General features: G+C 35.1%; 2 protein-coding genes across 15 annotated transcripts; one reads left to right on the top strand and one right to left on the bottom strand.

Annotated features, from left to right (window-relative positions):
• Window positions 1–3,861: 3,861 nt before the first annotated feature.
• Window positions 3,862–14,774, bottom strand: LOC114310193 (uncharacterized). Of its 14 annotated transcripts, none has more exons than XR_014363542.1 (8): window positions 14,651–14,774; window positions 14,099–14,268; window positions 10,641–12,005; window positions 10,492–10,560; window positions 10,220–10,418; window positions 10,026–10,119; window positions 8,201–8,365; window positions 3,862–4,139 (listed from the first exon to the last, which is right to left on the bottom strand). XR_014363542.1 is itself a non-coding variant. In XM_082919240.1 (7 exons), exons 2-6 carry the CDS (start codon window positions 14,099–14,101, stop codon window positions 10,049–10,051), a joined length of 1,704 nt encoding a protein of 567 aa, XP_082775366.1. In that variant the 5' UTR covers window positions 14,102–14,268; window positions 14,651–14,774; the 3' UTR covers window positions 3,862–4,139; window positions 10,026–10,048. The 14 variants fall into 14 exon arrangements, 11 of the variants coding, with proteins under 11 accessions (XP_082775366.1, XP_082775363.1, XP_082775361.1 ...); XR_014363541.1 differs by having other exon boundaries at window positions 10,492–10,557; window positions 10,641–12,014; XR_003646036.2 differs by having other exon boundaries at window positions 10,641–12,014.
• LOC114310195 (WAT1-related protein At2g37460) lies at window positions 4,492–7,891 on the top strand. Its single transcript, XM_028256142.2, has 7 exons — window positions 4,492–4,752; window positions 4,894–4,956; window positions 5,043–5,159; window positions 6,281–6,521; window positions 6,607–6,768; window positions 7,150–7,301; window positions 7,380–7,891. The coding sequence occupies exons 1-7, from the start codon at window positions 4,541–4,543 to the stop codon at window positions 7,621–7,623; spliced, it is 1,191 nt and encodes a 396-aa protein (XP_028111943.1). The 5' UTR covers window positions 4,492–4,540; the 3' UTR covers window positions 7,624–7,891.
• Window positions 14,775–16,171: the final 1,397 nt, after the last annotated feature.

A 16,171-nucleotide genomic window follows, 5' to 3' on the forward strand; every position in this document is an offset into this window, starting at 1 on the left:
TTGTTTTCTACTGTATCTGTCTTGGTTCGTAATCGGAAGAGGCTACATGATGATGATGGGTCTTCTTGGATCATGATAATGATGAAGAATTTTGGGAAAGAAGAGAAGAAGAAGGAAATCATGGAGCTATTCAATTTCAACAAGGTTGTTATGGAGATAGATTATTGATATGTATGTATATATATAGAAAGATGATATATATCTCTTCATTAATTTCATCACCTTCATCAACTTCACCAACATCACCACCTGAACCACCAACTTCACCAACATCACCACCTGAACCACCAACTTCACTGCCACCGAACTTCATTACTGCCACCATGATCATTACCATCACCACCACCTTACAACACCAAACCCACCTTTTTCACAACCAAGTTCCGTTACTACCACCATGAGCATTACCATCACCGCCACCTTACAACACCAAACCCACCGCCATCGCCAGACCGCCACCACCACCATTACCAGCTCCATTACCACCTAGAACTATGTTCCACATAATGTTATAAGTGAAGAAGAAGAAGAATGAGAAAGAAGGAGAAAAAATAAACAAAACATGAATGTTTTGAAATTTTCGAAATTAGTTTTTGGACAACTTTCAGCATACCAAAACCACCCATTACATAAAGAAGTGAGAAAGTGAGGTAGTGTAGGGCGAAGTAGAAAGTGAGGTGAAGAGAATAGTGAAAGAATAAAGTAGAACCGTTAAGAATTGTGAAAGATATGAAGTCCGAAAGATGGCTCGAAGAAAAGTCGAAATGAGAAGAAAAGTCTCTTTTTATTTTATTTTATTTTATTTTTATCAACTTTCTGAGCTCCGATAGCATGCAAAAAGAGGAGGAACGAGACGTGTGAGATGTGATACGAAAATTAGACCATGAGTTGAATCCAACGACATAAAAATGAAGCAAAATGGAGTTACGATGAAGGAGATAGAAGGGCTTAAAGGAGATTTCATGAAATTGAAATTTTTGTTTATTTTATTTTATTTTATTAACGTTTTATTTTTCTTTCATAAATTTAAGATTTAAATATTATTGGGTCAAAATTACAATAAAATAGCATTCATAATTGACTTGTAGTTGGCACCTGTTCATTTTTTTTTTATGAAAATCTAGTCAGACAATCATGAAAAGGGTGATCATATGTCCTCTTAATAATGCATTCACATTATTAGGCATCTGTGTTGATTACTTTGAATTCATTTTAAATAAAAATATAAACCAAATTTAATTTATATATCTTTACCTCATCGTGAATCCACATATTCTCAAAATTCACAAATTAGTTAAATATTTTAATGATTTGAACTCATCGTGAATCCACTTATTCGTGCACATCCCTAATCGTTAACCATGAAAATCTTAAAATATAATTCCATAATTGAGAATATATTAAAAAAAAAAGAAGAAGAAGAAAGAGACTTTAGGCCTATTTATTTTGACTGATAGAGAAGGGGATTAGATTGTGATAGATGTTGGGATCCATTACAATGGCGTCTGTTTACAAAATAGGAAAAGGAATTGACAAAGACCTTCAAGGGAATTAGTTTTAAAAAATCTATTTTGCCCATATTGTGTGTTTGTATGTGTACACGTTTTTTTTAGTATTATATTAAAATATATCAAAAATACCAAAGGATATTTATGACATTTCATATAATTAATCCCCTCATTGAAATATATTACAAACAAAAATAATTTTTCTCAATCCCCTTACTAATAATTCTATCCAAGTTAATTCTAAAAACAAAAGGTCCTTTGTATTGAGTCAAAATACTACAGTCGCACGTCAAGTAGTACCACTAGGCCATTAGGCCCACAAAAAGTCATGTAAGGGACTAATCTTATCTCCACCCAACTGATTAAAAGTGACTCAAGTTATATCCTTTCGTCGGGTAACTATCGCGATGAAACTATAGCCATCGTGATTATTAATCCAAAAATATCATGTTAACTTGCTGAATTGGTAATCCTCGCGATGAAACTATCGCCATTGTTATTATTAATCCAAAAATATCATGTTAACTTGCTGAATTGGTAATCCGGGAATGTCATTAGGCGGTGAACTAACCTGCTATGTGTAGCTTCAACGGTGGATTCAAGACCCTGCATGCTGAGTTGGTGTTTTGAGAACGTAATGATGAGACACCAAACAAACTTGAACAGTGCATTCCAGGAATGGGGTTTTAAAATTAGTTCTTCCTCCCCACCCGGTTGCAGCTTCAAGCCATTGTGATTAGGCTTGCAAACGAATCGAACCGAATCAAATTTTAACATATTTAGACTTGTTTATTAAGATTTTAACGAACTCGAACTCAAACTTGAAAACAAACTCTAACTCAATAAAAATTTAACAAACCGAACTCGAACCGAGTTGCCTTAGATTTGACTCGTGCTCGAATTTATTCACGAGTCTTAACGAGTCAAAAAATTTATAAATTCATACTTGCGTATGAGATTAAAGTTACAATTAAAACTTTAATTATATAATTATATATACAATTTATATAAACATTCTAAAAAACAATCAATATTTTATCAAAATAATAATATCTACCACCACTATTATATAAATGCACTATCTATAGTTAACTATTATTTACATTTATATTTTTTTTAAGTATATAAATAATATATTTATCTTACTTTTTATACATATTTTTACATTATTTAATATATAAATAATAAATATTAAACGAGCCAACTAACAAGCCGAACTTAAGAGCTGAACTTTAGAATGTTTGGACTTGTTTATTAAAAATTTAATGCTTTCCAACTCAAGCTCGAACACAAAAAATTTAACGAACCGAGTTCGATTGAACTCTTACCGAGCCGAGCTCGAACCTGCTCACAAACAACCTTGTTCATTTGAAGCCCTAATTGTGATGTAATAGAGCATTATTATCATCAAATAACCACAACACACACACACACACACACACACACAGATCTAAAAACATACACGAGCTGACTATTAAAAACATCATTAAACTTGACACTAAAATTAAGTGAGAATCAATGAAAGCATATTAGACGGCTCACATTAAACCACCAAAAGCAGAAGAGCCTACTTACGAGCAGAGCACAAAAACGACAGTAGTCATGGCTTCCCTTCCCGTGCCTGGCTAAATCCAAATTCAGATCCTCAGGTTGTCCTATCAAGATTACCTATGCAATAAATGTCTGCCACTTACCCAATCCAAAAAAAAAAAACACAAAAGATAAATGCCTGCCAAAGCTGTATTTCTGTATCGCCATATCTACGACAACTTTCACCACATTGGATTACACTTACAAAAGATGAGCTGAATAAGCCCCATATTCTTTTGTTGGAGTTTCAAGGGAATAACCCTCGACCAATACATGTGAAATATCTGAACTCCATCATCGATTTTGTTAGTTTCATGATTTTGTTAGTTTCATCTGCCATGTCCAGCTAATAATCTAAATCCCTTATTACCGTCATCAAAGAGAGTTTTAGTTTAAACCATCATGTTCAAATACACAAGTACCCACATACACACACATACATGTGAACACACTCTCGCCATCGAGAATCAAGACCATACTGAGTCTCAGTGACTGGAAATCCTATCCAGAAAACAGAGATTCCTAGCAGCATAGGCTAGTCAAGGGGTAGTGGACAAACCCTTTTTTGCTTAAATGGGGTCATCACAGAGACCATATTATAAAAGGTAGATGTAATGGAGTTTCAAATTGGACGTGGGACGAGCCCAAAAGCAAAAGACAACAAATAATGAAAAAGCAAAGGGTAAAGTGTCAATTAGTGGGATTGCAGTGCCTAGTGTTCTTGACCATGGTCTCTAGGCCTCAAAATAAAAATACCAAAGCATATTGGGAAAGTGTTACGGAAGTGGGAATTTTCTGTTAATCAAATGTAACATACGTCACCTTCAATTATGGTATAGGTGTGAAGATTACGCAAACACGTCTTCTAATTTACAGCCAAAAAAAAAAAACATAAAAAACAAAAAAGATTACATTTCTTTTCTCAACAAAACTTACTGACAGTGGTGGGCTCACACAGAAATGTATTTTGCTCAAAGCCACAGGACCTGTGTGCTGCATTTGCATTTGTAGGCAAAACTGATGTACTTTACTCACGCAATCCTGCAAATTTAAGACGGGGTCCAATAAGTACTTAATACTTGCAAATCTCTAATTATGGAATCAAATCAATCTCATGAATATACAACAACAATCCCACTGGAAATTAATGAAATAAATAGTTTATAAAGGAATTTCTTTATTAGGGTCTAGAAGCTTGCACATAAACAAAGATATGGTGAACAGATACATAGGTTTGTGTGACCAAAGACGTATCCTCTTCATGTTTGGTGACAGGGACTTTTAAGCAATAATTGACTTTAAATACATCAGTGGAATCCCCATTTTTTAAAGGATGATAATAATATAAAGCAGATTTTTTTTAAAGAAAAAGGAACACAATACACCTATAAATTTGAAAACACGTCAAGAGCATTTTGAATACTCAAAAGAGGCAGTGAGCAATGAGAAACCAAATATCCTATCAGCCTTTGGGTAAAATGTACAACAGGTTAAAGCCTTTCTTTGCTGTCATTTTTTTGCAATTTGGGTTTGCAGGGATGGATATACTTTCTAAGGTTGCATTGAACGAGGGGATGAGCAATTATGTATTTGTTGTTTACCGCCATGCCATTGCCACTATTGTCATCACCCCATTTGCGGTCATTCTGGACAAGTCTCTCTCTCTCTCTCTCTCTCTCTCTCTCTCCAAGCGTGTGTGTGTGTGTGTGCGTGCGCGCACGTGTATTGTCAGTATATTTATCACCATCAATAATTCTGTTAGAAGTGACAAAAACTGACAACATATTTTCAACAGGAAAGCAAGGCCAAAGATGACTTTCTCAATCTTTGCCAAAATTATGCTGCTGAGCTTACTTGAGTAATTTCCCTGAATTATTACACCAACTTTTTCCTCAGATCCCTCATGCAATGACCTAACTGGCTACTATATATCTGTCATCGCAGGCCAGTCATTGATCAGAACCTGTATTTTTTGGGGATGAAATACACAACAGCAACATTCGCAACTGCTATGTCCAATATTCTTCCCGCCATAACTTTTCTAATGGCTTGCTTTCTTGGGTAATCAATATGCACATCACTGAACCACTAACATCGTAACTGCATAAGCTTTCCCAACAAGAGAAAGTTGCATAAGTTTTCCCAACATGCACATGCATATTCATCCACATCATGGTTTTAAATAACGATATTGGGATGTGTATCGGTATTGGTGATACCAATGTTTTAAAAACCGGACCGGTGAGCGAACCGGAAAAAGAATCGGGTGGACGGGTCACCGGTTCAACCGTCAAGTTGAACCGGAATTGAACCGTGACGTAATAAATATATTAAAATTATATTTAAATAAAAATATAAGTAATAAAATTATAAATTAAAAATATTAAATTATCTTAAATATTTATCCTAATATTTTTTTTATTGAAAAATATAATAATATATTTTAAAGTATTATTAATTTTAATTTTGGAAGATGAAATCAAATATTTAATATTCCCTCCATATGATTTTAATTCAAATAATTTGATTGAAATGAGAGCAAAAATTTTGGAGGAATGTCAAATTTTCAATATTCCCTCCAATACATTTGATTGAATCCCACATGGATTTCTTGAATTTTTTTGAAAGAGTTTTTTTTCTTATAAATAGGTGAAGACTTTCACAATAATTTCATCAAGCTCTTAATGGGATTCCTCACAAGAGGAGACCCTTGAAAAAGAGTTTCAAATTAAAATTTTCTTATATTTTTATATTATATATATATATATATAATAAGAAAGAAAAAAAAAATCCGAGTCGGACAACCCGGCAAACCGGCTCCGGGTCAACCGGTTCGCCGGTTCAACCACCAGCTTTTCCGGTTCTCACTAAATACGCCGGTTTTCAGTTCTGGCCAGTTCAAGGGGTGCATCCGGACCGGAACCCTGACCGGTCAACGGTTCAACCGGTCGAACTGGCCGGTCCGGTTCGGTTTTTCAAAACCTTGGGTGATACAGTCATATACCAGCCAATATCGGATAGTATCAGCCGATATACGAATAACGCTATTGGAAGTCCGAAATCTCGATATGTAACGGCCAATACATAAAACCATGATCCACATAAACACAAACAGGTTTTCTTGAAACATGTCTGACATGGTGTTTGTATGTCTGGGGAATTGTTAAAATTTTCTGTCCTAGGATGGAGAGGATAAAGATAAAGAGTATTCGCAGCCAAGCTAAGATAGTTGGGACAATAACCACTGTTGGAGGAGCCATGATCATGACACTAGTAAAAGGCCCAATTATTCAGCTGTTTAGGAAAAAAGGAAGCAGCATTAATGAACTTCAAAAGGGTGGGGTAAATCTTCAACATTCAATTAAGGGAGCCCTAATGATTACAGTTGGATGCTTCAGCTGGGCATGTTTCATGAATCTGCAAGTAAGTTGGTCGCTATATGAACTGCTAGATATGGACAATTAATTTTTATCTGAGATCATAATTATATTTGTTTCTGTTTCTCTAGGCAATCACGCTAAAGACATATCCCACTGAGCTCTCCCTCACTGCTTGGATATGCCTATTAGGAACAGCTCAGGGGGCCATAGTGGCGCTTATAATGGAGAGGGGAAATGCTAGTGTCTGGTCTATAAGCTGGGACACCAAACTCCTGACAGCTCTTTACAGTGTAAGGAGAATAAATGGGAAAACAAAATTTTCTTTCTTAATGTTAACCAGGGATAAGAAAATCAAATATGTGCAGTACATTAATGACTGTTTTTCCCTAAACCCCAACTTCATTGTAGCCATATTCTCTAAATCAACCCAACTCCCTTCTAGAGGCCCCCAATTCATAGCAATCCCGTCAAAGCTTCTGTTCACTTCAATATGAATTGACGTTTCTTCACAAAACTACAACATGAATTATACCTTTCTAGAAATAAAAATTCTGAAACTACTACACACAAGGATGTAAAATAGAGGATTTGTTCTCATGACATGGGAGAACCAGCTTTTGCCAAAAATGGTAATATTCTACATCTCTTTGTTTTAAAATGTATATATGCAGGGCATAGTTTGCTCGGGACTCACTTATTACATTCAAGGAGTAATAATGAAAGACAGAGGACCTGTTTTTGTGACGGCTTTCAGCCCACTGAGCATGGTCATTGTAGCTATCATGAGCTCATTTATTCTGGCTGAACAAATGTACCTAGGAAGGTAACTCTCAAACACTTACCTAATTTACATGTAGACCCCTAAACAGCAAATAAGATAGCTAATGGCATAATTTTACAGGATACTTGGCGCAATTGTTATAGTTGCAGGCCTATATTTTGTTGTGTGGGGTAAAAGCAAGGATTACGACTCTCTATTCCCATTAACTGACAACCAAACAGCACCAGCTAAGCAAACGATGGATCAAGATAACAATGGAGATGGAATTTCATGTCATGAGATCATCACCATCGATGCATCTAACAAAGGAACCATGACCATAGAGGTACAAAAGTCTGATAAAGGAAACCAGACCACAGCCTAGCATACGTGTTTTCTAAAGTTAACAAGTTCAGACAATTCACAGCTATAAAAACAGTAGTAGACCTCATTTTCTGAAGCATCTTCCTTTTGAATAAATTGTTTATTAATGGTAAACGAAACTAGTGCCTGAAAGTGAGGCAAGGGAAATGAGTATGATGCAGACCATGAGGGCCAAAGAAGAAGAAAAAGAAAATTTTGAAGATTTAGTCCACTTTAAAAACTGGTTCCACCATGGAGCTTAATGGATTTGAAGAGTTTTTAAAAAGTTATATTTATACGCTTTGGGCATTTTGGTAATTCAATTACTTAGCTCTAAGGTAATCTCCTCATTAAGTTGCTAGTGGTGAGCTATTTGTCTACTACTAATGAGCTACTTGCAACTTAATGGGCAACTTACCTCTTAATTAACCATTAAGTAACCTATTCAGTTCTTCTATGTAAAGAGCTGTAACTTTTCTTTTGAACAAACAGGATATGCAAGAAAAATATTTAGCCTTTGCTTCTTTAGTTTGATGAGATGCCAAACACCCTCTGGTGTTTGATTCCACAAAATCCTATATAAAGAAGAGCAAATCTACCTGTTCCAACAATGCAAGACACCTTAACCCTTTGTTCTTTCTTTACTTTGTTTATCCAATCCACCACCAAAATCCATTCAGATGCCAAAGCGATTTTCTACCGAATCAGATTATTTAAAACAGAATGCCAATGGAGAGTTCAATGGATTGCCCGTTTGCTTCCACCTTATGACAAAACAAATAGGTGCGTAAGTTGTCATCTCCAGGATGATCCAGACAGGAGTATATTCTAACTCGGGCACCTAAGTTCATGATAACAAATACCATAAGTTACTAACCCAAAAAAACAAATACCATAAGCAGCCCAAAATTTTGATGGGCACTCAAACTTGGCCCAAATGGTTGAGTTGATAAACTCAACTTATACTATTCTAATTTCTAAGTCTGGAATGTCTTAAGTTAATGGATAAAGAGCCCAGCTTAGAAAATCCCTGAAAAATAATAATTGTGCAAATCAGGGCAACAGAAAGAGATACAAACCCATAATTACTGATCAACTCCTCATAAGCGGGACTAATTTATGGGTTAGCAGTTCAAGAATGCACATCACCAGGTTATCTTATAGCATCATGATGACTTTAAAAATAAATAACTGCCAAGTTTGACCAAAACAATCCTTCATCCTGACAACTTAGTTTGCTAAAAATTCCTTCTATCCACCTCACACACACAAATGATTACCATAAAGTCACAGCAACATGTCTTTTCTCACAAGCTCAACAAAACATTCTTTGTAGTTTTCCATGTCTCTTTGTATCACTATCAACTCCCATACTACCCTTTTCATTGGACCAGCCAGTTAAAAGACTCCCAATAAATGTTTCACAGAAAAAGAAAAAAAAAAACCTCCACAACACGCAATAACCAATAAAATCAATTTTGATTTTTATATAATCTTTACGGGTAAAATGTCTTGCACACGCAATGCATGTGCAAATTGGTAGTAACTAAGTATGCAAAGCACAAACTGGACTTAGAAAATTGAATGATGACAGTGAGTCCCAGGCAAACCAGTAACCGTAATCTTTCTCCCCTTATATTTCTGCAGGTAAGACCAACAGCAGATCATTACTTTCATGCAAAATGAACAGACTGCTATAATCTAATGCAACTGGGAGAGAAAAATTGGTGTAATTTAATGTAATTATTAGTTAAGATTGACTGAATCCTGACCTTAAGCAGATTGAAAGGACCAGTATCAATTCCGTATAAATTATATGCCTTTTGAAAGGAGTGGCAACCTTAGATTGCCTCCACTCAGTTCAACACAGTTCAGGTTTCATTAAAAGTATAGGTAATTCTGCTCAATTACTCCTCACAAGGTCAAAACAAAAGTACAAAACCCAAAAAGGAAAGAAAGACATGGACCAAGCATGTGATATTATTGACTTAAACTATATTGAAAGGCTTCAAGCAAATTGCATAAGATCTGATACAGACCAAAGATTAACTACATGGACCAAACATGTGACAAAGTACATAAACTATCTTAAAAGGCTTCAAAATTGCATATGGTTTATGAAAGATTAATCACAAGGACCAAACATGTGACGAAGTATCACATAAACTAACTAGCCAATAACAACTATCTTGATTTTCATTTCTCCTTCAGAATGTTTAAGATGATGCAGTTGAAACTTACATTAAGCGACCAAAGTATAAGGTTTTTTCTGTGCCTGTAATGTTGATTTCCAGTTCCACAACAAAACCTCATCTCTAAACCATAAGGATGCTCGACCTCCTACTACTTACATTGCTATGATTAATAACAAAATATTACCAAAAAGATGTATAATTATCTGCACAAGGGAAAAGATTTTCCCACCATTACATTTGAACAAGGAAACTTTACGACAATTGTTTCCCTTCATCCTTTCCATATATACGCTGAAGTTCACGAGTAGCAGCTAGGAACGATTCTGAAGCAGAGAAAAAAGAGTTCATGTGAGCAGGAAGGCATTGTATCAAAACATATTGAATGGTCACTCACTGGTAACTAAACCAAATAACTTGAATTACCTTTCCAAAGACGGAAAGATTTCTGGTTAATGGCCGATCCAGTAATTGTCTGAATAACTTCAAACAACAAATTTTGAGGTGTGTTCTTGAGCTCTTGAACTATTCCATAAATAGTCTTCCCGTTCTCAAAATATATGTGATTGTTTGGGTGTTTTGTTTTACAACCAGCATGACGCTCAAATTCATATGCATTAATTGCCTAAACAAACCAATTGATTGGTGTTAGCTGAACAGGATAGGTTTAAAAATTCTAAGCTTAATACCCAACTGACCTTAGCAAAATTACATGACTGACAGCCACACATATAACCAGAACCTTTTATGATACCGTGAAGCTCCTTCTACCATGCAAAAAAGAACCATGAGTCACCAAATGATAAGCTTATCTAAAAGATGAACACATGTAAAACTAAAGTTATACCTCCCGCGACCAGGTAATATACTTCACAGGTACTCCATCCAGCATACCAGTTGAAAGCAAACTTCTAACATTTGAAGGGAAATTGTTTGGAGCAACCTTTTTGGACCCTTTCTGATCTTCCTTCTTCTTAGAAACAGTTTCTCTTGCATAGGAAGTTATCTTAGCAGCACTTACAATGGCATCAACATCTGATTCAACCAAACCTTTCTCACTTGCTGATTCTGGTCTTTGAGTTGAAGACTGACCCATCAACAAATCATAACTACATATAAGCCTTCCTGAAGAATTTATATCATCATCATCATCCTGAAACCCTCCAAAGGATATGATATTGCTTTCTCTCTTACCAAAAGATTGACCCATTGATGAAGTGTTGTTTTCAACTTTGTTGTTGGTTTGGCCACCCATTGATATGGCATTGTCAGCCACCTTGTTGTATGAGGTACCCATAGATATAGTATTACCTTCAACTCTGTTGAAGCTTTGACTCATAGATGGGATAGAGTCGTCACCCCTGCTGAAAGACTGACCCATTGATATGGTATTATTATTGTCCTTGAAGGCATTGCCCATTGATATGTTACTATCATCCTCCTTGTTGAAGGTTTGACCCATTATAGTGATATTGTCATCACCCGTGCAGAAAGACTGACCCATCGATATGGTGCTGTCATCCCCTTTGTTATATGGTTGACCCATTGATATAAAATTGTTACCCACCCTATTATAGGCATCACCCATTGATATGATGTTGTCATTGCCTCTATTGAATGAGAGGCCCATTGAAATGGAATTATCATCAGGCTTTCCATAAGCATGAGGTGTTGGCATGGTACTATTATCCCCTCTGTTATAGGCATGTCCCATTGATACTGACATGAAATTATCAATGTCTTTCACCTGGCTGACTTTCACTTTTCTGATTCCACTATAGTTAAGACCTGATCTAGGATCCTCAAGTGTATTAGACATAGACAAACCAAATAAGGAATCACTCCCAAATGGATCCTCAATGACCTTTCTTCCCATATTGATATTGCCTGTACCAACTGATGGAATATTCCTGTCATCAAAATTGATGGTCCTTGCAGTTTCAGCTTCAAATAAGCGTTCAGTAAATTGGCCTGTAGGAGAGTTAAAACTGGAAGCATTTTCCCATGGAGAAGCATTTGAATTTAGAAGTCCAGAGAATGAACTGTGGTTTGGAACTTCAACTGCCTGTTTCTTGTTGGGGAATAGCTCAGCCTCAGTACCATCCATAAACCACTGATGAGGATGCTTTGGCTCAATTCTGGAGGAGCTATCATAGGCCATCTCATCATCAGTTAAACACTCAGCACCCTTTGCCATCCAAAAGCCCTTGTTCTGGAAAGACTATGACAAAAAATAACTCAGATGTGCTCACTTGCACCTATTTATCGAAGCATAAAAAGAACCTTGATTATTCAAGGCCTCTATAAGTATTAACTATTAAGTACTGAACAGTTACAAGCAGCCATCAAGATTATATGTATCCCTCTTCTTCCTCACCCAGGCCACACATTTAATTCAGTCTTACATTTTCTTTTTCTTTTGTTGCCTTCTCATTTTATAATTTCCACAAAACCTAGTCTTTTTCTTCTTTACACACACACACACACACACACACACACAAAAAATACACTAATGAGTATAAAATTGAGAATAGACTTTAAACTCCAACACTCTAATATGAAAACTGAACGCAACTCAAATAAACTTTAGTGGATGTAATGTAAATCACCAGAACACAGAGACCTTAAAATATGCTTAAATTAACTGCAATAGGTTACCATTAGCAAAAAACATCAAACGCCAAACATTCTTTGAGTTCTCAACTAGCAATAGATGGATGCTTATTATCCAGAACATCCAAAAATCAAACAGTGTTGACATAATTATCCCCAGAGCTTTAAAACATCCAACACTACAACTACCTTTGCTGCTCTCACCCTACAAGTTTTCATTACGAGTTTTAAAGCCAAAATTTCAAAAGAAAAATCCTAAGGCTTCGTTTGGGAAGCAAAAGTTGGGATTTTTTTGGCTATTTTAGCCACAAAAAACAAAAATAGACTTTTAAGCCCAATAAGACAAAAATATCACATCCAACCCATAATCATTACATTCTTTCTCTCACAAAAAAGCCAAAAAAAACCTAAAACCCTTCCCAAACCAGGCTTTTTAGCCCCAGGCTAAAATATCCAAAAAGCCAAAAAGCCAACCCACTTCCCAAACGAACTATAAAAGACTTTAGCATCCGAAAATTACTTTTCAGTATCAGATATCAACCTTTCTGCATTTACAACAATTAAAAATGGCCAAATCTACTTTTGTTTTGAGCCTAGTGGTAAAAATGGAAGCTATTGCACAAACAGAGTTAAACCAAGTAACCATTGCAAATGCATAATAATAGTGGGGTTGGGGTATCCCTGCCCTCTGAACGGACGTGAAGGTTTCCCCTCGTCCGACTCTCTACAGAGGAATCTCCTCTCACTGCTTCCCCTACTATCCTCCCTTTACCACCATCATGGGGGTTTACGGGAGATCCTAGAGGCTCACTCGAAGATGATACAGGAGAATCATGAGCTGCTACACTATAAGAGAACCCAAGAAGAAAGGGAGGAACTACATAAGTAAGGTCCTAGGCTTACATCTAAAAAAATCCACAACTACCACAGAAAGAAAAGGAGCATTGATTCAAGACGTACGTGAGTCAGGTTCATCATCTAGACAAAATTTTTTATAATTGAGTGATTCATACTTCACCGAAAGAGGTTCTAATGGGTAAGGCAAGATAAGACTAGATTAGTCTCTTTACTAATAACATCAAAAGATGGTCTGGACACCTCCTACTAAGAAAGGGAGACCAATCTTTATGACGACGATGACAATGATGTGCTCGATGAGTCTAAGATTTTTATTCCAGCGTTTGGAACAATTATTGCAAACAACCAAATTTTGATATGTTTAAAACAGCTATAGAACTGGAAATAGAATTAGTTGTTAGTGAATGTTCAAAGTTCCCAACCTTTCTTTGAGTTCTTAAACAGCAATAGATCTAGACAAATACTCTCCAGAACTTCCAGTCCAAGACTATAACTAACTTCGGCAGAGTTTAAGACTATCACATTTAGGAAAAATTCTTAAATTCAGTGTTAATAGAATGCATATTAACTTTTTCAAATTATAAAATAGGTCAAGCTAAAATGTGAATCAACTTCTACAAGACAAATGAATACAGAAACTTGTCAGTCAAGTTCTGCAAGCCACACCCACTTGTGATTTTAACTTCCCTGCATAATGATAAAACTTTTTTCTTATAAATTTATCACAAGAAACATCCGCATGCAAAATCTATCAGCACTTATATGCAATGTGACACAAAAGACAAACACAAAGCTCATTGAAACCCAAAATTCCAGAAGAGAATTCAAATTTACCATGTCTGATTTGCTTCAACAAACTTTCCGTCCAAGTAATCAATTGAGTAATTCAATCCTCACACCTTTACCAGTGGATTTTGGCAATGACAAATCCACCTTTTTAGCTAACTTAAGAGAGTGTCACGAAAAGAAAAAAAAAAAACCCAGCTTTTTCCCACAACCTTCGTCTGCAGAGAAAAAAAAAACACTATATATCAAATATAAACTATAACAAAACAAATTTCACTATTTAAAAATTTCCCTTGTTTGGTTTCTGAGAAAAAAAAACACAATTTTGTGTTCATCATTCAGGAATTCAAATACAATTACAAATAAAAAATTTCACTCATTAACTCGAGCTTCATTCAACTGCAGCTAACTTATTGAGCTGAACTGACTTATTCATTTGCTGAAAACTATTTCCTCGTTTTCTCGGCAACCAAACACCGCAATGAAGGACCATAACCCTAATTTTAAAAACACTAGACAGTGAAAAAAACCCTAATTGCAACAAAACGATAACAAAGATCTATGCTTTACACACACACATATATATACATATATAGACACCTTTGGAGAAGAGAGAGAGACTTCAATATCCGGTGACAACTTTCCGGCGAGAATACACCGGCGATTGTACGGACAACGGCGAGATCTACAGATGGGGGAGATCGAGATTGGATTTGGTTTTTTGGGGTTTTTATAGGACGAAAAATATAAGGTGGTGCCCTGCACGATGACAACTCGTGGGGTCTAATCTATAGCGTACACGTGGAGGGGGAGTTGTTAGATCTGAACCGTTGGTATTGCGGAAATAGGTTTGACCGGTTGATTTTGTGTTACATTTTTTTGATTATATATGTTTTTTTTTTTTTTGATGAAACATTTTTAGATTATATGAAATAAATTTAAATAAACATTTAGAAAGGTAAATGTAAATCAAATATAAATTAAATTGTGAGAAAATATATTATTTTTTCGTTGAGGGAATAAAGCGACGATGATAGTTTAAAGAAGTAAAGTGTAATTTATCTTATTCATAAAAAGATATTTTCATCATAAATGTCTACATTGAAAAAAATGAGAAAATTACCAAGAAGTCTTTTTTTAAAAACATGTAGTCTATTAAGTCCCATAACCTTTTGTTTATATCCAAAAGTCCTATAACATTATTCTTCTTCTCTGTCTCTCTTCTTCTCTGTCTCTTTTGCTCTTTGTGATTTCCGGCGATCATTGACGTAATCATATCTTACTTTTTCTCTTTCTTTTTCCGATATATTCTCATTGGCAACCGACGACTACCATCGATTGAGATTCACCGACAACCACCGACCGTACGACTCCTTACTTCACCCTCACCGACGGTAAAGAAGATAGGTTTCCAATGAAGAAGATAAGTAAATCTATCAGATCTGAGCAGATCTACATCAAATTTGGCTAGATCTAAACAAAAAATAGTTGTCGGAGTATAATCCTCTCTCTATATCCGCCTTTTTCCTTCGATCTCTTATTTTTTTCTACATTTTCTCTGCTATACACTTCTTTTTTCTGTTCTAATGGAAAAAAATTTCAAATTTTGAACAAGTTGTTTTCGAGTTTTATTTACAGGCAGTGAAAACTGTAAAATTTTGCAGTTTCAAATTTTTTTTGTGTTGGAATGAATCATAGTTTAAAACTGTAAAATTTTGTAGTTTCAAATTTTTTTGGTGTTGGAATGAATCATAGTTTAAAACTATAAAATTTTACAGTTTCAAATTTTTTTGGTGTTGGAATGAATCATAGTTTAAAACTGTAAAATTTTGTAGTTTCAAATTTTTTTGGTGCTATAATGAATCATGGTATAAAATTGTAAAATTTTACAGTTTCATAACATTCTTTAGAACTATAAAATTTTACAGTTTTATAACATGTTTTTCAGTTTGATTAATAAGGATAAATGCTTAATAGATTTTTGCTTTGAAACTGTAACATTTTACAATTTCAAAACTTACTTTTCAGTTTGATCAATATTGGAGATTATTTGCTTAAACTTTACAAAAATTGAAAAATAGCATATGTTTTTCTCATTGTTGTTGTTTTTGTCGTTCTATT

The sequence above is a fragment of the Camellia sinensis genome, chromosome 3 (assembly GCF_055761805.1).
Source record: "Camellia sinensis isolate YWXY chromosome 3, ASM5576180v1, whole genome shotgun sequence".
In the NCBI taxonomy this organism is placed as follows: domain Eukaryota; kingdom Viridiplantae; phylum Streptophyta; class Magnoliopsida; order Ericales; family Theaceae; genus Camellia; species Camellia sinensis.